Here is a 21,511-nt window from a genome sequence, read left to right as displayed (position 1 = left end):
TTTTTTTTTTTTTTTTGGTCAACAGCTTTACAATATTCATTCAATCAGAGTTTACTTGGACGCAGTGTCTAAATAATAATCGTAAGAAGTTACCATCCATCTTTTAATTCAATCACGTTTCTCATGCTTTCATTTTCTAAACATAATATCATCATACTATATAGGTCATCTATCACTTCACTACAATAATTTCAACTTTTCAATATCAATCGTATGACGATAATTGATGAAATATCACCCTTTTTTGTACCAAACATTTGAAAATGTTGAGAGAATATATTTATAATAAATTAAAAACAAATACCAGAAAACTTGAAACTTGGGAGGTAAATTTTGAGTAAAGATTACAAGTAACATAGATATCTCTCCTACCTAAAACTTGTGCATAAGCAGTAGAATCAGAGACAAACTATGTGTCTGTATAGCCAAAAATTGGTGTTACTGTTTTTTATACAAAGAAAAAAATGAGAGTTTCCTGACCAGCGTTAGCAAGAAGAAGAAGACAGCCTTACTTACTTACAAGTAAAGCTGAATTAGCTCATCACTTACTACAGATGGAGTGAGAACACCAAGATCAGTGAAGAGCAGAGTCAAGTACTGAGGAGGAGTGTAGTCCCTTGCAGATCTTTCTACCTCAACCTTAGGAGGAACAGGAACATTGAAATCATTAGGTCGCAAGGCCGGTTCTAAGTCCTTTTGATCTAACGGGTAGAGCCGTGCAAACTGCAGCCGTTGCAAGAAAAGAACAAAGAGGATGATGAATCACTGGTGTTTCTGTAACCACATTGAAAAGATTTATAAAGTTTGAGTGGTTACCTTGTAACTCTCTGCCGCTACATAGACTGGTTTGTTCATACTGTGTGCAACGAGGGCGATTTGGTATGTTCCCATCATGTTAATTATCCCGCCACTTTCAACTACTCCGTCAGCTCCAACAAACACCATGTCTACTTCATCCATGCTATAGGCCACAGCTGAATCTATCAGTAGCTTCACTGGAATATCAAGCTTTGCAAGCTCTTTAGCTAACAGGACACCTGTTTTATCTGGCCTTCCCTCTGGAGTTTGTTTCCATGGGTGCCACGGAAATGTGATTGTCAGTTAGGAAAATCAGAATGAGACGACTAGAAATAACGGACACGATTGATATCAGAGTTCTAAGAAAAACACCTGTGCACAAAACTCTAAAGAGTTTCTTGTTTTGCGCTGATGTCTTTAGTATTTCAAATACAACTCTGGAGAATCCATGGACCAGTATAGTACACCCATCAAATATGAAATCTTGACTAAGAATTGCAATTACCCTTCGAGCCTGCAAAAATGCAATTATTGTTTAAACTCTTCTTCTACATTTTCATCTATGTATGCAATTTCCATTCCAAGAAAACCACTGACCTTGCAAGATATTTCCCCAAATTTCTCAGCACGTCCAAGCACGCGAGATTTTGCAGAGTTGAAGTCTTCAAATTCCAAAGCAGATGTTCGAGTCACATAGCGCATGAATAGATCACATCCTGCTGTTAGGGATATAGACGTTGTGTCCCATGCCTGAAACATGAAGACAACTTTACATTTTAGAGTTCTACATCCAGAATAACTGAAAGCTACTCAAATAATACCATCTGACACTCAGGACTAACGAAATCCATCAATCCCCCATCTCCATAGAGAGAATATTTCAAAAATCAAAGAAGATATAAATTACAATTATAAACACACCATTCACAAAGATAAAACTTTCAACCTATCTTTCTCTTTAGAGCCACCAGAGAGTCTTAACTACCAAGTAATTCGCAGATTGCAGAAATGTCAAGTACATGTCAGAACTCTACAAGTCAATGCAAGCCCATGATCAAATCTACCATTTACGCCACAAGCTAAACCGAAAATATCTCAAAATAATCAAAGCTAAGTTGCAAACTAATAGCATATTCGTCTAAAACTGAATGCTACAAGTTGAGCAGAACTCAAAGATACCATCTGACACTCAAAACTAACGAAACCACCAGTCGCTCATTTTCAACTAAACAGAATATTTCAAAGAAATCTAGCATCACAGAGGAAGCAAAGGATAACCAGAAGCACACCATCAAGATATCCGGAAAGATAGAACTTTCAACCTATCTTTCTCTTTAGAGCTAGTAGAGTGTCATAACGATCAAGAAACTCGCAGAATGCAAAAATTATTCAGACATATATATGCCAAGTATAGTTCACAACGCTACAAGGCCAATGCAGTGTCAACCATTTACCCACAAGCTAAACCTAAGTTATCGTCAAAATAATCAATTCTAAGTTGCAAAAACTAAATAGCATGTCCGTTAAAGATGCTACTTAGCATTCATAAATTACTATGCCAAGTAGAATACACATATCACAACTCCACAAGTCAATGCAATGCCACGATCACAAGTTCACAATTACTAACCTAAGTTATTGTCAGGGCATGAGGCCAAAAAAACTATAATACTCAATGCTAAGTAGCACACCTAAAAGCATATTAACTAAAGATTGAATCCAAGACGAAAAAGCTATACCAACACCAAGTAATTCAAAACTCAGAACCCAAAATTCCCAAACAAAGAAGAAAGACTCTTACTTTCAAAGTATCAGAAGCTTTCTTGAGTTCAATTTCAAGCTCCATCATAGTAGTCGCTTCACTAGCCCTAATAACAGCCGCAAGAGCACGAATCGCCGCAACAGCCTCCGCCAAATCAGGCTGTTGTCTCCAACTATTAAACTCCTCAATCACGCTAAAGGGGCTTCCAGAAACTGGAGAAACAGAGTTCTCACGATCAGGGTAACGTTGAACCGCCGCTTGCGCCTGTTCCAACCACTCGCTAGTCACGATCCCATGATGCGCCGCCCTGGTTTCGTAATAAGCCGAAATAGGATTAGGGTTAGGGTTTTCATCCGCCATTGAAGCAGATGGTGGAGGAGGAGAGTCGATTGAATGAGTTATAGAAATGGGTTTGTTGTTCAGATGCTTATCGAGGATGAACGAAGCCGAGCTTCTCCACATTTTTGTGATTTCTTCAAATAAAAATCCCAAATTTCAAAAGCTAGAGACTTTGGACTCGGAGGTTTTATGCCTCTAGTAACGTTTTGATTAGCTTTAAGAACTTAAAGGGGTGTATTGAATTAGAGATTTTATATGATTTTGGATTTTTATTAAAATCACATGTTATTCAACTAGGGATTTCTAAATGTCTTCTCAAATTCTATGTTATTAAATTTGAAATTTTGCTAAATCATTCAAATGTGAATGTTATTCAATTAATAATTTCAAAAAGTCCTATCAAATTCACTGTTATTCAAAAGTTAACAATTCTTTTTAAAATCCTCTTGATACTGATTTTGGGTGATTTTCAATACCTTTTTTAGTTGAAAATACGGATGAGAAAATCTCACTACTAGAGATGTGATTTTGATGGATTTGTTTTTTTAAATGATAAAAAAAATTGGAGCATTCTCTTTCATCATCGGTCGTCGTCTGTTCATCAATCTCGAACACACAAAAAATACAATAGATTTTGGATCAATTGATTAGAACGGAGGTTCGATTGTGAGAATGATAATGGTTCCAATAATCGAATTGATACATGATCCTATCGTCTTTTGTTCTTAACCATTTTGTTTATGCTCGTCTCCATGTTTCTATGTTGAAGTTGTCTTCGATGTTCGGTCGGATGGTTGGAGATTTCACGCCATGCGCAGCACCGGAATGAATTGGAGGAAGCTTCCGAAGCCACTGAGTCGGGTTTTTGGCGAGGGGAAGGAATATGAGGAGGAGAGAGATAGACCAAGACAAGAAGAATTAGGAACTAGAGCTTATTTTCTTGATGATCTTACATGTTTGTTTAATTTCTTATCATCATAGGATTCTTATAATTAATTATGCATTCTAATCGTGTTGTTTTGAATCAAGTCATCAATGATCTAACTTCGGCGTTTATGTTTCTTTTAAGATTCTATAGAATTATAACATTGCTCAGGCCTCATAGTGAGAGGATGAGAACACTTGCTAGTTTTTGTTCTTGTTGCCATATAATTTTTTCAAAAGCAAAAGAAGAAAACAACAGCAACATCATCATTATCGTTACGTCATATGTGTTTTCTCTTTTTTCTTCTTGCTCGTTTNTGAATTTAATGTTAAATTATATTCAAAAGAAAAATAAACGGTTTACAAAGTTTATGTGTGGAAACACTTTAAAAATAGTTGAAAACTTTAAAAATTCATTTTAGTAAATCTTGCTGCAAACCAAATTTGGATGAGTTTGTCTTGGCCGCCGGGTAGGGTGCTAAATCTGTTTCGAACATTCTTGTCTATAAGCTTGATCAAGTGCTCTGGTGTTAGTGAGCTTTCTCCATGTCGTCGTCCGTTTCTTTCTCTCCAGAGCGAGTGAATGGCTGCTTGGAAAGCATAACCGAGTATGAACTTTTGTGATTTGTCCAAAGCGTTGCCAGTAAGTAGAGTGATGACCTCCCTCCAATGGCTTGTGTAATTATCAGCAAGTAGCTTTTGTATTAAACCGTCCCACACCAGCTTTGAGTATGAACATTTGAAAAAAAGGTGCTCTGTTGTCTCTTGCGGATGATTGCAGAGGATACAGCTTGCGGTTGCCTGAGGATTCCATTGCTGCATTTTGTCACCTGTTGCGACTCTGTTTTTGACTATCAACCAGAGAAGGAAGGCGTACTTTGGAGTAGCATGTGTGAACCAGATTGCTTTATAGTCAGGTAGTTGCGGGTGTGTTGCATGTATGTGGAGCCAAGTATCTTTGGTGGAGAAACTTTTGCGGTAGCAATCGTTTTTCCCTTTCCATAGTGGTATGTCATACACATCGTCAGAGCGACTGAGTTGCTGCTTCTGAATTGCCTCCTCGATTGCAACAAACAAAGGGAATCGGTGTCTACGTCTCCGATGCATATTCATAACATCCGCCATAGTACTTAGTTTTGTAACACCAAGGTCTATAAAACCCCGGTCACCAAGTGTATCATGTAAACAACCAAGTGGACTCCAGTTATCGAACCAGAATGACGTTGATGTACCATTATGCACTTCCATCTTTAAGAACCGCTTTGCTAGGGTCCTATATTTCAGTAGTTTTTGCCATATCCAAGAACCAATGGTTGTATTATCCTTGACAGCCCAGAAAGAACCCGTTCGAATGAGGGACCTTTTCACCCAATCAACCTAGAGAGAATTTCTAGCAGAACTGATTCGCCAAATTAGTTTGAGCATACTAACCTTATTTGCTTCCTCAAGTGACCGTAGCCCCAATCCTCCCTCACTCTTTGGTAAGCAGACCTCTGACCAGGCGACTTTTGCTTTCTTTGTGTTCAAAGAGGGTCCAGACCACAAGAAAGCTGAACATAATCGATCAATCTCCTTGATACAAGCTTTAGGGAGCCTAAAAGCTGATATCCAGAAATTTGTCAAACTGAAAAGCACAGAACTAATTAGCTGTAATCGACCTGCAAAAGAAAGCATTCTAGCCGTCCAGGAGGCTATTCGCATGCGAATCTTTTCAATGAGAGGGAGATAGTCTCCTGAGGTCATCCTTCGTGGCAGAAGTGGCAAACCCAAATACCGAACTGGTAAAGAACCAGAAGCAAATGGGAATTCATGGAGAATCTCATCTTTGAGGAGTGGAGGGATACCAGCATTGTATATAGTGGACTTCTCAATACTAATATGCAGACCCGAATGTGTTGCAAAATCATCAAACACCCGCAAAACACCTGAGACCGACTGTTTGGTTCCATCCACAAACACCATCAAGTCATCAGCGAAGCATAAGTGTGTGAGTTTCATCTGTTTGCATTTGGGGTGGTATCCGAAATCGCTATTCACAGCAGCTACATCTAGTTTACGAGATAGTACATTCATGCAGATGACAAATAAGTATGGACTCAGAGAGCAACCTTGCCGCAATCCTCTCAAACTCCCAAAATAACCAGCTAGTTCTCCATTTACTTGGACAGAAAAAGAAGCGGAGGTGATGCATGTTTGTATCCAATGGACATATTGTTCAGGAAAAGCCATAGCTCTCAGGGTGGAAAGTAGAAAATTCCATTGCACAGAGTCGAAAGCTTTTGAGGACCACTCCCTCAGCACGTCGTTCTTTCACCTTCGTTTATTTATTCAAATTTCATCAAATCAAAGATCAATAAAGGATGATGACAAGTGGTGCCTTGAGTTTCACAGCATTCTTGACGACATCTTCACTAGCTGATCTTCACTTCTAGGTAAAGAGAGTTAGACCTGTGTGTTGAGCTCTCTATTGTTTCGTTTGATGAAGTGTTAGAACAGTAAAACCAATTTTTTTTATTTTTTGTCTAACAATCTTCTAAAATCACCCAAAATTTTTCTTTTAAATCTCACCAAATCACAAATAACTTTTTAAAATTCTACCAAATATTCTAGAAACTCTCTCAAATCTCTCAAAATCTAAAATTTTCTGAATCCCACAAAATCATCCAAAATGTTCTATCCAATACACCCCCCTAAAACTGTAATTAACAAAGATATTAACATCTTGCTCTTCAAATATTTGTATATTTTTATTTACTACCCTAAACTTTACAAAATAGTTCAATCTCACCCAAAAATGATCACAATTTACATTTGAGAAGACTATAAGCTATGACAATACCCATTATTAAAGAATGATCAACTTGTGGCTCCACCATCGTTGTTAGCACGTCTTTTCCAAGATCCAAACCTTTGATATCCGATTGTTTCTTTTGAACTTGTGCCATTAGTCTTCCTGATCCATCCTCGATTGTGAAATCCGATCTGCGGTTTACAATCTTATAGCAAGATGGTTGATCACCATCAGTTTGTCGCGATCCCATGACAACATTGTATGATGAAGATGAATCTCTTGATGAAATCTTGAAGTTCTTACTTACTCGAAATCTTGTCCCGGTTGAGTTATATCCTTCCCAAGATTTGAATAATCTCAATTTCTATAATCAAGAAAAGAAAAGAGTTAAAAAAATATATATACAAAATTTATAAGACACATAAAAACAATGAAATGCTTTATTAAATTTACCTTTTGACGTAAAGTAAACAAGACTTTGCCGTATAAATCCATAAGGTAAACTTCACTGCAACTCTTGGAGTTATAATTATCCACTCGATAGATTAAGCTTCCTTTGGAATCATAAACTGTGCAGCCTTTGCTATGGAACACAAGAGATCTCATCCAAATTGTGAAACTCTCTTTATCCGTCGTTAAGTACGGCGAAACCTTGTCCTTTCCGACGTCAGAATCCTCCGGAAATGCCTTGTCATCAGGATGAATCTTCACCATGTTCTTCGCTGAAAAAGTCCGGTTAATTGGAACTTTGGTCTCGATCGTTCGACTGTTTATTTGCATATATTGAAAAACTTTGTGGTTGGCATTGAATAATAGTATGTCTTCTTCGACATTTATACGATCTAGTAGTAGTAATGAAGTTTCTTGAGTGTATCATGACTCATTAGAAAATATATATACGAAGGTCTTCGTCCACATGTTCAATGTGAGATACCAAATAAAAATAACAGAGAAAATCATATAGCAATAACATGTATGGTCCTCTCCTCTCTATTAAACAACAAAAAACAAACGTATGGTCCTTTTTGTTTGTTAACACATGTATGGTCGTTGTAACGTGACTAATGTGATCGTGAGATTCGAATCATAGTGAGAAAGCATAAATAAAAATGCTCATACAATATAATAAGATAAGTTCAATTATTAGTTGATAGGCTTAGAATCAGTCTTCGGTTGTGGTCCATTGTATTTGTGTTTTATCCGTTGTCAAATGCTGACAGTTTATCGGAATGATACTGCACAAAAGAATGTTTTTGACAAGCAGATCAACTGTAAGTTCTATTGTTTGTTTATATTTGCAAAATTTAAGGGTTTTTTTCTCTATATTTGTAAATAAATTTGATATCATATGTTTTATCCCCTAGAACACTAGAAAAAGTAGTTTTAATTTATTTACATACCCAAACAATAATTGAAAAATGTCACAGTCTATGTGTTTGAGTGTTTTAATGTGTTTAAAAACTAAAATGTAAGAAATTACTGCTCTATTTTTCACAAAGAGTGTCAATTTTGACATAATGCACACAAATTAAGAAAATTATGTAAATTTCTACTAGGTTTTCACCCGCGGTACACGGCGAGATCAAATTATAAATTATTGTATTTTAAATAATAATTTTTAATTTATTTAGTTTTCAAATTCCCAATTAATTACCTTTTATCTAATTAATTTATAATTTTGTTTTGAATGTTTTTTTTCTTCTTACTAATTAGTTTATAACCTAATTACATTAAATTTATTATTAGATAAAATATAAAATTTTAAAACACTTAGTTTTGTTTTCTATAATTAAACAGAGGTATATGCATATATGGTATGTTAGTGTATATTTTTATGTGTATACAATTTTTTTTTTGGAATATTAAGAATGTGTTGTAGTATGTATAATATTTTATAGTTCATATATTAAATAATTTATAAGTTAATTTTCCAAACTATGACTACAAATATATAATATATGAAATAAACTAATAGTTTTAGTGTTGAGTCTATAGTTCAAACCCACCATGTTAGGCGGATCATACAACATGTTCAAAGATTTTTAATCTGCAAAAACTTATCATACGAAACCCGTGAAAATAAAATATAGTATATGAAACTAAAAATCACTTTTTCAGATCAGTTTTTTAAATTTTTTAAAAATAATATCTTTTCACTCACCTCCTTATAAAATTACTATTTGTCGTTAAACTTAATTTAAGGTGTGTTCATTTCGGATATGTGAACATAAAAAAACAACATATAAGAATTAAGAACAGGTAAATTGGATATCTAAAAACATTATCCGCATACTTTTGATAAAGTACGGGGAGAAAATCATGGGTAAATGAAACGAGTTCAGAAAAATTGAGCAGCTAAAATTATCATCCAAATTCTCAGCATAGATAAATTAAAGGTCACTTTCGATACGGGTGTGTCAGAAAAACTTATCTAACTTTTCATTAATTTTGTAAACAATATTCAAAATAATACATGTATCTTGTCCTATAAATATTTTCATAAATATTCTTAAATTACATAATTTTTTGAAAAATAAAAATCAAATATGGGATGGATTATTCAGAACGGATACGAACCCATCCGAAATGGACAAGTCCATTAAAAACCTGAAATAAGATTACTCATTATGAATGAGCTATTACAAATTACAATCTGAGCCCATTGTCGTTAATAAATTCGTATGATGATAATTTTCACCTCTATTATCTTTTCATGCATTCGTACTTCTTCTGCCAAAGAGTCCATGACCACTCTACTTTTACAGTTTTACTCTATTATCTTCTTCACCAATTCCCACAATTCCAATTATTTATGCTTCCTTAATTACCATCCAAATTTGATACAAGCATGGTTAATTACTCAGCTATAGTTAAAGTTATTGTTTACATAAAAATGACTTAATTGTGGAATTGGTACGTTGACTAGTATTAGTTACATACATGCATCCCTACACAGATCACAAAAGGGTCTTTCCGCTACTGGAGAAACCGAGTCATCATGGTCAGGATAACGACGAACAGCCCCTTGAAACTAGCTCTGGTGGTGGTATCACGAAAATATTTTTATTTCTCTCTAACTACTCAATGTACTTATAGAGTAGTTAGTTATAATTATATATCTGCTGTAAGTGAGATCTAAGCAAATAGAAACAGAATGAACATATTTCATAATTCTATCAGTCGAGGATGAACGACGCCGAGCTTCTCATTTTAAGCGAGAGACTTTAGGTTTATGCCAACGTTTAACATTATATATAAGAGTATCACCTGATTAAAGTTGCACTCTCACCCATATAATTATCACAATTTACATTTGGTAAGACTATAAGCTATAACAATACCCATTATTAAAGAGTGGTCTACTTGTGGCTCCACCATCATTGTTAAAACATCTTTTCCAAGATCCATACCACTAATATCCGACTGCTTATTTTTAACTTCTGCTATTACTCTTCCCGATCCATCCTCGATTGCAAAAACCGATCCACGGTTTACAATCTTATACCAAGATTGTTGATCACCATCAGCTATGCGCGATCCCATTACAACTTTGTAAGACGAAGATGAATCTCTTGGTAAAATCTTGAAATTCTTTCTTAGTCGAAATCTTGTCGTCCCGGTTGAGTTATATCCTTCCCAAGATTTGAATAATCCCAGTTTCTATATACACATAACAAAAAGTTAATCTCAAAGTAGAATAAAATAAAATAAACTTATGATTTCTTATAAAAACATTGATGAAGTGTTAACTATATATACCTTATGACGTAAAGTAAACAATACTTTGCCGCATAAATCCATAAAGTAAACTTCATTACCGCAAGTCTTGGAGTTATAGTTATCCACTCGATAGATTAAGTTTCCTTTGGAATCAAACACCGTGCAGCCTTTGCTATGGAACACCAAAGACTTCATCCAAATCGTGAAACTCTCTTGCTCCTTCGTTAAGTACATAATATTCTTGACTTCTACTACACCCGAATCCACCGGAAACGCCAGGTGAGGGTAGATCTTCACCATGGTTTTCACCGGAGAAATCGGATTATATATCTGCATATATGGAAAAACTTTATTTGTGGCACTGATAGATAGTATAGTTAGCTTCTTCGTATTTATATCTTCTACTAGTAATATATATATATATATATATATAATTCAGGTTATGGTTTATCATGAAAAAATAGATATTTTATCAATACGAAGGTCTTCCTTCATCCACATGTTGAATATGTGAGATAAGAATTCATGTAAAACATATATCTCACATAGTTATTTTTAACACGTACATACAGTACGTAAAGGTCGTTGTCACGTGTGAGATTCGAATAATAGAGAAATATATATCATGCACATTCAATATATATAGTAAATAGAGATTCATTTATTAGTTTATATGCTTAGAATTGGTCTACGATTTCGGTTCATTGCATTTGCATTCTCTTTGCTTAATAAATGCTGTCAGTTTCTTGAAATGATACTGCACAAGAACAAGTTCTACAGGATACCCATTGGCCCCACGTTCCCAACGATGCTGCCAAGGTAGGGAGACAATTCATCACGTCCTCTTCACAACTGGACACATACTTTGGCTCCAACCTCCCGCTATATCATGATCAATTTAACCACACTTGTTGTAACCTAGAAGACAATGTCGAATTGTTGCTTTCGCCTTTTTGGCTTATCTGAACTCTTTGTAAATCAAGATATATATGACTTGATTTTTCATTATATAAATTAATATCTGCTAGGCGGATGTAAGAAAGGCACGAGACGATGCAAAAGAGTTGACAAAGATGAATATTCGAGGAGATTAGACTCGAGGTGATCTACAACATTAACGAATCGAGCAATTATACAACTTGGCACCACCCTTCTAATGGAAGGCAATTTCAAAGGAGCAAATGCTTCGATGTTCATGCATGTTAGATATAGCTTGAGACGAGTCGGCTGTCTTCATGTTCACAAGAAATACATCTATTGGAAAGAGCGTGAATGCTCTTGATGGTGAAGTTTTTATTATTCTTCACGCATTATAAAGCCTTTGGTACTGTAGTGGAAGTGGAATCCTTTGGATCGTCATGGAAGGTGGCTCCCAACAACTTGTTGAATTTACTCAAGAGTTTGACGAAAAGACACATATACATGTCAAACTTGAATTGGGATGGGGGAGATGCATCAAACTGGATCATCTCTTTTTGCAGCTAATCATTTGACTTATATATGAAATGAAATTTCATTTGATTCAAGTTACTCGATCCATATGCTATTTATAACTCCCCCCCAATGTTTTATTCATCAATTACTCTTTCAGGACGACGTCCAATATGGTATATGTTGATAAATATTGTAATGAAACAATGGATTAGCACATTAGTTCTTAAAATTTGTTGTTTATTACTATTTCGAAATTGTGGTTTTGGTGTTTTTTTCTTCTAATATAAGCTTTTGATATAAAATTTAGATATCATAAGGAGTTAGCAATAAATATTTATTTGTTCACATATAAAATTTCAATTAAAAAAACAATTGTCACTCACTGTAAATTTGTTTGAAACATGTGAAAATAAATGTGAAAACAAAAATGTTTGAAACATGTGAGATCCACTCTGTGGGCCTTTACACTCTTTAATATAGTTCATGGGCCTTAGTATAATAGTAGTTATGATTTTATATTATACGAATAATAGAGATTAGAGACTTCACCAAATTATAGGAGACAGAGGAGCCACATCTTTTGATGCATTCGTACTTCTCCCAAGAGTGAAAGAGTCCATGAACCATGACCACTCTATGTACTACTCTAATTCTATACTCTACGTCTACTATTATCTTCTTCACCTATTCCTCCAGTTCTTTCTTCTTTCTAGATTACCATCCAAATCTATGTAGTGCACTTTGATGTATCCTATAATAAGCCAAGCATGGATAACTCAACTTGTTAAAGTTCTTGTTTTTATAAACACAACAATAATTTAAAAAGAAAATAGCGGAACCGCTATTAGTATAATCATTTTAATGATATTAACATTATTAGCAAAAAAAAAAAAAAAAACTTAAGCCCATGATTCTGTATTTCTGTGTATATAAGATGATAAAACGATTAAAGTGATAATAATTTACATTCATTTTTCTTAGAGCCAAACATGAGTTTATATCAGTTTAATTAATTTAATCCATAATTTAAACAATCAGAAAAACTTATGTTGTTTTTACAATTAGTTCTTCTGGTTTGTTTGTTTGTTTGTTTAGCCGTTCTATTATATATTTATTTTATTTTTGTACACAAATTTTGTCATTTTATAGTGATTCAGAACAGAATCCAAAGAGTAGTATAAAACAACAACTTGAAAATGAAAGAACAAAAAAATAAAGAAATAATAAAAAATGTAAATCTGTACTCTTTTTTTTTTTTGTGCAAACCGTTGATTGAGAATAAAACCCAGTTAACTCGATATCGGTACAAGAGTTTTGAGGGTATGCTTAGCTAACCCATCAGCTGTCCGATTACATCCTCGAGAGACATAAGAAAAGTTTATGCGATTGAAATAAGAATATAGAGATAGGGTATCAAAGATTATCCTGTGGAGTTCCAAAGGTGGAGTCTCCGATTTGATGGCTTTTACCAATTGTTTGCAATCGGAAGCGACTGAGAGGTTAGGGAGACCCAGGGTGTGGGCATCTTGAAGGGCATGGAGCAAGGCAGATGCCTCTGCGAGAAGTGGGGATCGAGTGTGGGAAATGGCTATCGACCGTTTGCAGTGTTGTCAAATGGAGTCATTGCTGAAGATCCAGCCACAACCTGCAGATTTGGATTCCTTGTGCCAGGCTGCATCTACCTGACAACTAACCGTGTCAGATTCCGAAGGGAGGATACGATATCGTCTTGGTATTGATGGCGGAAGGGATGGTGGAGGTGTTTCCTGGGCATCACACCATTCACGCCCCAACTTAATAGCGAAAGTTAAAGTTTGGAGTGGGGATGTTCTCTTTTCATTAAAGATCAGATGGTTCCGAGAGATCCAGATCGCCCACATAATCCAGGGAGTTAGCGGGCCAATTCCTACTCCACACGGGGGTAAACAGATTAGCTCCTTCGATTTTTCAATCAGATCTCCAATCGACTGGAGAGAAGTCAGATCCAATGGGGTTTTGAAGGGAGCCATCTCCAAACCTCGGAAGCAAAAATACATTTAACGAAGAGGTGGGTAGTAGACTCATCCTGTCCACAGAATGGGCATTTTGCTTCAGAGTTGATTGACATGGCCTGTAGGTTTTCCCCTGTAGGTAGGGCGCCCTTCATCGCTTTCCAGAGTAGGATTTTGTTCTTTGGTAAGGTTTTCAGGTGCCATATGTTCTTTGACCAATCAAATTCCTTAGGTGCAGGAAGTGGTGAAGTAGTGATCGGGTCAGGCTTGTTGATGCTTTCATAATAGCCTGATTTGGCCATATAGGTCCCATTTTTTGTGGCGAGCCATACGTAAGCATCCTTTGCTCCTTATTTACTTAATTTGATATCGAGGATCTCGTTTTCCAGTTCTGGTAATAGGAGTCTAATCTTTTCTTTATCCCACTCAGCAAGGTCCGGGGATATGAGATGTGACACTTGGAGATTATGGGTCTCTTCCGTTGGAGGACCGACAGGGATTTGAGGAGAATCGAGTGAGAGCCATGGGTCTCTCCATAAAGAAGTATCTTGTCCATTTCCAATGACTTTCCCAAGGCGTTTTTTTAGTAAATCTCTTCCGATACAAATTCCACGCCAACCATGAGATGTATTTGTAGGTGGTTCACTGTCGAGGAAAGGTGTAGAGTGACAATATCTCCCTAGGAGGATCTTTGCTAGAAGACAGGTTGGTGAAGTAAGGATTCTCCAACTTAGTTTTGCTAGGAGAGCATCGTTGAAGCTTTGTATGTCACGAAAGCCGAGACCACCTACCCCTTTTGCTTTTGTAAGTTCCCTCCAAGAAATCCAACACATCTTTTTCTTCTCTGGGGAAGAATCCCACCAAAATCTTGTCAAGACTGACTATATTCATTTGCAGAGTGATCCAGGGAGCTTAAAGCATGACATCGTGTAGGTGGGGATCGCAGCTAAGACAGACTTCAGTAGGATCATCTTTCCCGCAATGGATAGGAATCTTGACGACCAACTCTTAGCTTTTTCTCGGATCTTGTCTACGATGATCGTGAATAGGTTTTACGCCCAAAGAGTTCTGGTAGTCCCAGATACTTCCCTAAACCTCCTTCTTTTGTTATTCCCAGAAGGATTTGTGCTTGTGTTTTGAGCGTTTGTGGTGTTTTTGCAGAGAAAGTAATGGTAGAATTCTGGGGGTTTATCATTTGGCCTGAAGCTTGCTCGTACTTTTGGAGTACCTTTAATAGTCCTGTGCATTCTTTTTGGTTTGCCTTGCAGAAGAACATGGTATCATCGACAAAGAGTAAGTGATTTAGCCGCGGGCTCTTTTTACCAAGCTTTATGCCTATGATATCCTCATCTGTCATTGCTTTCTTACAGATTCCAGACAGTACTTCACTGCAAAGGATGAAGATGAAAGGGGAGAGTGGGTCGCCTTGACTGTGCCATTCAAGAGATAGGCATAAGACACCGAAGTAATGCACTGCATTATCCACTGTATCCAGGTTTGGTGAAATCCCATTTTCCTCATTACTACTTCGATGAAATCCCACTCGACTCTATCATATGCTTTACTCATATCAATTTTTATCGCCATATAACAATTCTTTTTTGCCTTTGAGGTGTGCATGTAATGGAGGGCTTCATGAGTGATAAGAACGTTGTCTGCTATAGCTCGATGAGGCACCAATGCAGATTGGTTTTCTGATATAAGGTATGGAAAGACAGGTTTCAGCCTATTGGTAAGGATCTTCGATATTATTTTGTAATAAACAGAGAAGAGAGCAGTGGGACGATAATCCTTCATTGATGTAGGGCTGGAGATCTTTGGGATGAGCCGAACATGAGTGGTGTTGATGTTGGTAGGCAGTCTCCCTGAAGAGAAGAAGTTTTGGATCTCAGAGGTGATTTGTTTACCTACTGTTTTCCAGTTTGATTGGAAGAAGCAAGCAGAGAAACCATCCGGACCTGGTGCTTTGTCCGGGTGGATGGAGAAACACGCATTTTTAATTTCCAGGCTTGAGGGTAGTTCGATCAACTTTGTATTCATTTGCTCTGAAATGTATGGGGTTATAGCCTCCTCAATTGTTGACTCAATCTCTCCTGGTTTTGTAGTGAATAGCTGCTGGTAGTACTCAGTGATCACTTTAAGAATATCCTTTTCCTCATAGAAGGCAGTTCCCTGATCATCCTCCAGAACAGCAAACTTGTTAACAGTTGTTCTACCTTTAGTGATTGCGTGGAAGAAGCCGGTGTTTTGGTCGCCTAGGGAGAGCCAAAGCTGACGACTCCTTTGCTTCCAGAATTCCTCCTCATCTTTGTACGATTTTTGTAGCTCCTTAGAAATCGAGGTTATTACCTCTTCTTCAGTATCTGGTAAAGACATAACTTTGTCCAGTTTACCTTTTAGATCATTAATCCTCAGTTGGCTATTTAGGTGTTTTTCTCTGCTCCATTTGATAATAGCATCCCTACATCTATCTAACTTAGTTTTAACTTTTTCGTAGACTGTAGGGTTCCAACTCATGAAGGCCAGTTGTGTAACCTCTGGGTTTTTCCGGAGCCGTCTGTCGTATCTGAAGATGCCTTTCCTCTTTTTCCTTTTCAAATCAAAATACGTGATCAGAGGTCGATGGTCCGAGGCTTCAAAGGGTAGGTATTCGCTTCTCCCCGAGGGGTAAGATAGAGCCCATTCAGTGTTTGCCATGGCTCTATCTAGTCTGCAGGAAATTTCCGGAGTGGCTTAGGTCATAAAGGTCACACTCAAACATAAAGGTCCTGAGTTCAATGAAAGAGCCTCCGGGTCGAGGAGGTCCACCCACTTTTTCAGATGAGTCGATAATCTCATTAAAATCTCCGGTTAGATACGAAGGTTCATTTCTGTTTTGGCCAAGAAGCGATATTTGATCCCACACAGCCTTTCTCTTGGTCTTATCAGGTTCCCCGTAAACAAAAGTGGCAAAGAAAGAGCGTCCTTCCGCCTTTATTAAAGTATCTATGAAGTTTGGGCTGTCAGAGATGACCTGGAGATCAATGTCAGAGTTCCAGAGGAGCACTAGTCCTCCTCCTCCCGGGGATAGTGGAGATATTAGTTTCAAACCATGGAAACCAAGGTCTTGTATCGCTAGTTTGACCACTTCATCAGAGTTCTTGGTTTCCATGAGGAACATTATTGATGGATCCACAGATTTGTGGATCTCCTTTAGACGCCGAACTGTCATGGAGTTCCCAATACCACAACAGTTCCAGCTGGTGATCTTTAAGGAAGAGGAGGAGGTGGATTGTGAAAATCCACCTTCTTCTTCACTATGGCAGGGATAATCTTGGCTGGAGGGGGTTGGGCTACCGTAGACGGTTCCCCTTTCTCGAACTGGGGCCTTTGGACAGTGGTAGGGTGATTTCTTTTTATTCCAGCTTGTTTAGTGGGATTTGTCCCCTTAGGGGAGGATCTGCCAGTCGAAGATCTTACTTTTGGTGAGAGTTGAATATTTGCTTTATTTCTCTTGCTTGACTTTGCTCCTATGAGTCTCATGGGACTTCTGTTGGTTGTTTTTTCAGATGGTTTATTAGCTGGTGGTCGGCCTCTTCTTTTCCTGTTTGTAGGTGAGTTTCTGATGGGTTCAACTTGTGGCAACACATGCTCATCATGCTCTTGCAATATGTTTGAAAGTGCAGGTTCCATTGGCTCCAGAGGTGTAGGATCTTGTTGCACCGGATTGCCAGGGTTGTGTGACGCTAAGATTTTTGCAGCGGTGTCTGCCATCAACCCTCGGCTTTCCCCTTGAATCACCCTTTGTTTTCGCACCAAGCTCTCAGTGGGGTCCGCACAGGTAACATATTGGACCGTAACTTCTCTGAGTTCTCCCATAATGTTCTCCGTGGTAGGAGGTGTTCTAGTTCTCTCTGGGGCCAGGGAAGGTTGTTCAGGATGTGATATCCTTTCAAGTGGTGGGCGTCGTGGTCTAGAAGTTTCAGACATTTCCTCCCAAGTAAGGGTTCGTTGAGCCTTTTTCTCACCACTGGTAATTACTGTGTTGATTATGGTTGTGACGAACTTTTTCACTTCGGTATAGGGGCCTGCGTGTGGGAGATCTTGGAGAGTTAAAAGAACGGTACCCAAAAGAGTTGGTCCTTAAAGATCCTGAGACTCTGAGGTTTTGGTTCCCCATCCTTTCCTCATAGGTACGATGGTTAGTCCTCTCTCTTATGTGGTTCAGTTGGTTTGAGTATCGTTCTTTGGAGGAACCTCGGAAAGATGATCTACTCTGAGCATGACGGTGTTGGCGTGAGGAGTCACTGTGATGATGGGAGTTTGAAGGAGTGGGAGCCCTAAAGTTGTCTTTTGGTAGGTAATAATTTGCTTTTGATGGCTGGATCGATGAGGAGGGTTTGGTGATCGAATGATGCTCTTTTCCAGGTAAGTCCCTCTTCAGACCCGGACAGTCCTTTTCCTCATGAGTAAGTCGGAGACAGTAGGTGCAATGCTTCTTGAGTCCCTTGTATTCCAGATGGATCAGGGCTTCTCCTCCTCCTGAGAATTCTACCACAGTCTCCTTGGTTAAAGGTTGCAAGCCATTGATTAAAACTTTAATCTTTGTAGTGGAGGTTGTCAGTTCCAGATCTAGGAGTTCGCCTAGTTCCTCTGCAATAGTTTTTAGCATCTCCGGTTACCAGTAGTGTTTTGGTAGCCCTTGTACGTCAATCCAAAAGGGGATCATGGAAGGGAAAGCTTCTGAGATTACTGGTTCCCATCTCTGGATTATAACCATCCATTGGTCATAGTGGTAAGGTCTATTCTCTAAAACTTTCGGTAGATCCTCCTCAAAATCAAAAGTAAACTGGAAAACGCCTTTTCCCAGGTCCGCTCCCATGGCTTTGCCTTTAAGGTTCCATCTGTTGGCCAGGAAAGGGAAAAGGGACCACAGACGTTGTGTTGCAGGGTTCGTTAGAAGGCCAATGAGGGTTAGAGAGTTTGCTTCTTCCAGTTCCGTAGTGTCCAGTTCAGGAGCCCGGATGTGTTTACAGGGTGGAGGGGAGAAACCATTTTCCAGACCTTTACCTTTTTGGTGGTAAAGGATTCGGGTTGACATTTTTCAAAGCCGTTGAGACAGAGGGAAATATGATAATAGTAGTGGTGGATCCTCAAGAGAGAGTGTTGGGAAGGTCGTTTCAAGAGGAAAGAGTTGCCGGAAGAGCTCAAGGCACGTCGCCGAAGGGAGGCATGCTACTTTTATCCGCTGGATATTACCTCTTTTGTAGTCAAAAAGTAGGTGAGATTCGGATAAAAGAGTTCGACATTCCTCTTTATTCTCATGGGGAAAGGTGCCTGGGAGAGAAATTTTTTATTAAAAAGTTGCCAAAAGTCTTCCTAAAGTTTTCAAATTTTAAATTTCTAGGCAGTGTTTTCAGACCCTGACCAGACCGGCCGGTCGAACCGGTTAACCCGCGACTCGTTCATTATGCCGGTCTGGGTTTAGCTCTAAAACCGTGATGTTACAAAAACCGGATAAACCCGGATAAACTCGGTAAAAACCGGCGACCCGGCTTAATTAATCGACCTGCCGGGTTTTGAGATTCATTTATCAAATGCTTTTGACATGTAATTCGAACAGATCTATTAGTCTTTCTGCAAAAAAAAAGATAAAAAACAATGTTCTGGGTTTCAGTTGAAGTGAGGAAGAAGAGGAAAGGGAAGAGACGAGGGTTTGATTTTTTTTTCTTTTGTTGTTCGAGTTTAGACAATTAAGAAGAGAGATAAAAAACCATTTTTTAATTTAATACTATATATTACAATATACTATATAATAATATTATTTTTTATTTGGTTAGATCCTACTAAAACTAAGTGCTATACATATCCACCTATGATATATATATATATATATATAATATGGTGTTAAATATAAAAAAACCAAGAATCAACAATTTTAAATATGTTTATTTAGTTTTTACTGTATTAAATTAAACGAGTAAACACTTTTTAAAATTTAGGAATTGAAATTTGTTACATATATTAAAATTACTAAAATAAATTGATATTTATAAGTTGTATAATATATATATATATATATATATGTTATTGACCCGCGGTCAACCCGGGTTGACCCAGTGAACCGGTGACCCGATGGCCTTCCCGGTTCAGTATCCGGTCCGGGTTTCAAAACATTGTTTGTAGGTCATTTTTATTAGGTAAATGTGTACTCTATTACATGAAACTAGTACCCTTTAAACAAATGGTCTACTATGAGAAACTGGTCAAGCCTTTTTCCTTCTATAGACATCTACAATTTCTCTTTCATCATCACTCTTCCAAAAAACAATATAACAACTCCATGAGATGCACACAACAATTAAACCAAATTAAACCAACAATAAGTAGTACTAGAAACAAAACAAAAGAGAGAAGAACTCCATGGACTTCACAAGAAACAATAACAATAAGATCCATCTCCAGACTCAGCTTCTGTTTCCTCATAATATGGTAAAACAAAGCAATGTATTTTGATTGCACTGCTCAAAAGCATCTCTTTTACTCGTGTTCTTGAACTTTGTTTGTTTTGTTTTCTTCAGGAGAAAAACTCAAATGTTAGCACAAACCCATTTGCAGAAGACTCACTAATTACAAGCAGAATCAATCTAAAGGAAACTTCAGATTTCATCAAGTCAGTGCCAATTTCATCAAACCAAAGCAGTAGCAGCAGCGGTGAGATGGTAAACGAAAGAAGACCAAGTTTCTCATCACAAAAGAGCATTGGAGAAGGAAGAAGCAGTGGGAATAGAAGAGTGATGTTAATGGATTCTCCTTGTACTCCAGGTAGAGGAGTCTTCAGTTTCAGTAGCAATGTCTCTGGTAGAAGAAGAAACTTCCCTTCTAAATGGATGGATGCTGAGAAATGGGTCACCACCTCTGGTCATGATTCTCCAGCACATTCCCTTAAAAGCACTCAATTTGATGGGTTTAAACACCAGGTTTTGCTCTCAATAACATATTGGATAAAAGTTCAAATCTTTAAACGAGAATGTATCAGTAAACTGAAATCAAGAAATGGTTTTTTTGAGCAGGTGGAAGTTGTATACTCAGAGAAATCTAGAGTTACAGAAGAATGTTTCAATGGATCTGTCTCATTATCTCCACAAGATCTTATCCTTAAAGGTATATAAAGAAGACACCTTTTTCTAATAGAATCTTGAAAAGTTTTGATCTTTTTGATGAGTTGAAAGTTAAGTTTTGGATTTTGTGTTCTTTTAGATAAGTTAGCAAACGAAGTGCAACAGATTCTTCCATCAACGGAAAGGTTTATATTCAAAGATTCCGACAAGTTTCTCCGGTACGAGGAAGAAGCTCAAACTCAAACTCAACACAGAGACATCGGAACAGAGATGACACCAGTCGGGAGTTTAGCGACTTCAAGATGTCACACGCCGTTCAAAAGCACGTCTCCGGCAAGACACAACACGCCTTCGCAACTGTCCGGTCCTTTGACGGAGACCAAGAACGTTATAGACATCTCAGAGTTCGCAGACAAGCTTCGACTCAGTGGGTCAACAGCGAGTCAGTATGGTAACTCGGTGACGAGTCATTGGAACTCGAGGGAAGAAGAAGAGGAAGAGATATCAAAGAGTTTAAGACATTTCGATATGGAGAGTGAGTTACGGAGAAGTGTCTCTGAATCTAAAGCTGTTTTGTGGGATGACGAAGACGACAAGATCAAGTTTTGTCAAAGGTATGAAACCAAAATCTTGATAAAAATATGTAAAAATC

The 21,511-nt window shown here is 37.6% G+C and overlaps 4 protein-coding genes across 4 annotated transcripts in view; 1 reads left to right on the top strand and 3 right to left on the bottom strand.

The window, feature by feature from the left end:
* Positions 275-3,108, bottom strand: LOC104742911 (translation initiation factor eIF-2B subunit alpha-like). Its single transcript, XM_010463994.2, has 5 exons — positions 2,600-3,108; positions 1,396-1,548; positions 1,171-1,312; positions 817-1,058; positions 275-723 (listed from the first exon to the last, which is right to left on the bottom strand). The coding sequence occupies exons 1-5, from the start codon at positions 3,020-3,022 to the stop codon at positions 517-519; spliced, it is 1,167 nt and encodes a 388-aa protein (XP_010462296.1). The 5' UTR covers positions 3,023-3,108; the 3' UTR covers positions 275-516.
* On the bottom strand, positions 6,484-7,477 carry LOC104742910 (protein LURP-one-related 2-like). Its single transcript, XM_010463993.2, has 2 exons — positions 7,068-7,477; positions 6,484-6,978 (listed from the first exon to the last, which is right to left on the bottom strand). Exons 1-2 carry the CDS (start codon positions 7,392-7,394, stop codon positions 6,622-6,624), a joined length of 684 nt encoding a protein of 227 aa, XP_010462295.1. The 5' UTR covers positions 7,395-7,477; the 3' UTR covers positions 6,484-6,621.
* Positions 9,820-10,763, bottom strand: LOC104742909 (protein LURP-one-related 2-like). Its single transcript, XM_010463991.2, has 2 exons — positions 10,374-10,763; positions 9,820-10,274 (listed from the first exon to the last, which is right to left on the bottom strand). Exons 1-2 carry the CDS (start codon positions 10,668-10,670, stop codon positions 9,915-9,917), a joined length of 657 nt encoding a protein of 218 aa, XP_010462293.1. The 5' UTR covers positions 10,671-10,763; the 3' UTR covers positions 9,820-9,914.
* Positions 20,037-21,511, top strand: part of LOC104742908 — a 4,614-nt gene continuing 3,139 nt past the window's right edge. Inside the window, exons 1-4 of the mRNA XM_010463990.2 lie at positions 20,037-20,230; positions 20,320-20,718; positions 20,812-20,902; positions 20,999-21,473. Coding sequence (XP_010462292.1) covers positions 20,162-20,230; positions 20,320-20,718; positions 20,812-20,902; positions 20,999-21,473 — 1,034 coding nt within the window. The 5' untranslated portion in view covers positions 20,037-20,161. The remainder of the gene's footprint in view (positions 20,231-20,319; positions 20,719-20,811; positions 20,903-20,998; positions 21,474-21,511) is intronic.

This window comes from Camelina sativa, chromosome 14, assembly GCF_000633955.1.
Source record: "Camelina sativa cultivar DH55 chromosome 14, Cs, whole genome shotgun sequence".
NCBI lineage: Eukaryota > Viridiplantae > Streptophyta > Magnoliopsida > Brassicales > Brassicaceae > Camelina > Camelina sativa.
Note: the sequence above shows the minus strand (reverse complement) of the source record. Positions and strands in the feature narration are given on the sequence as shown.

What these genes read in the sequence shown, in the direction of transcription:
- LOC104742911 (XM_010463994.2), bottom strand. Translation starts at nt 3,022, where the DNA reads ATGTGGAGAAGCTCGGCTTCGTTCATCCTCGATAAGCATCTGAACAAC. An exon ending in TTGGGGAAATATCTTGCAAG is followed by an intron (nt 1,313 to 1,395) that starts GTCAGTGGTTTT and finishes GCATTTTTGCAG; the next exon opens with GCTCGAAGGGTAATTGCAAT. An exon ending in TAGCGGCAGAGAGTTACAAG is followed by an intron (nt 724 to 816) that starts GTAACCACTCAA and finishes CAACGGCTGCAG; the next exon opens with TTTGCACGGCTCTACCCGTT.
- LOC104742910 (XM_010463993.2), bottom strand. Translation starts at nt 7,394, where the DNA reads ATGCAAATAAACAGTCGAACGATCGAGACCAAAGTTCCAATTAACCGG. An exon ending in TGTTTACTTTACGTCAAAAG is followed by an intron (nt 6,979 to 7,067) that starts GTAAATTTAATA and finishes TCTTGATTATAG; the next exon opens with AAATTGAGATTATTCAAATC.
- LOC104742909 (XM_010463991.2), bottom strand. Translation starts at nt 10,670, where the DNA reads ATGCAGATATATAATCCGATTTCTCCGGTGAAAACCATGGTGAAGATC. An exon ending in TGTTTACTTTACGTCATAAG is followed by an intron (nt 10,275 to 10,373) that starts GTATATATAGTT and finishes ATGTGTATATAG; the next exon opens with AAACTGGGATTATTCAAATC.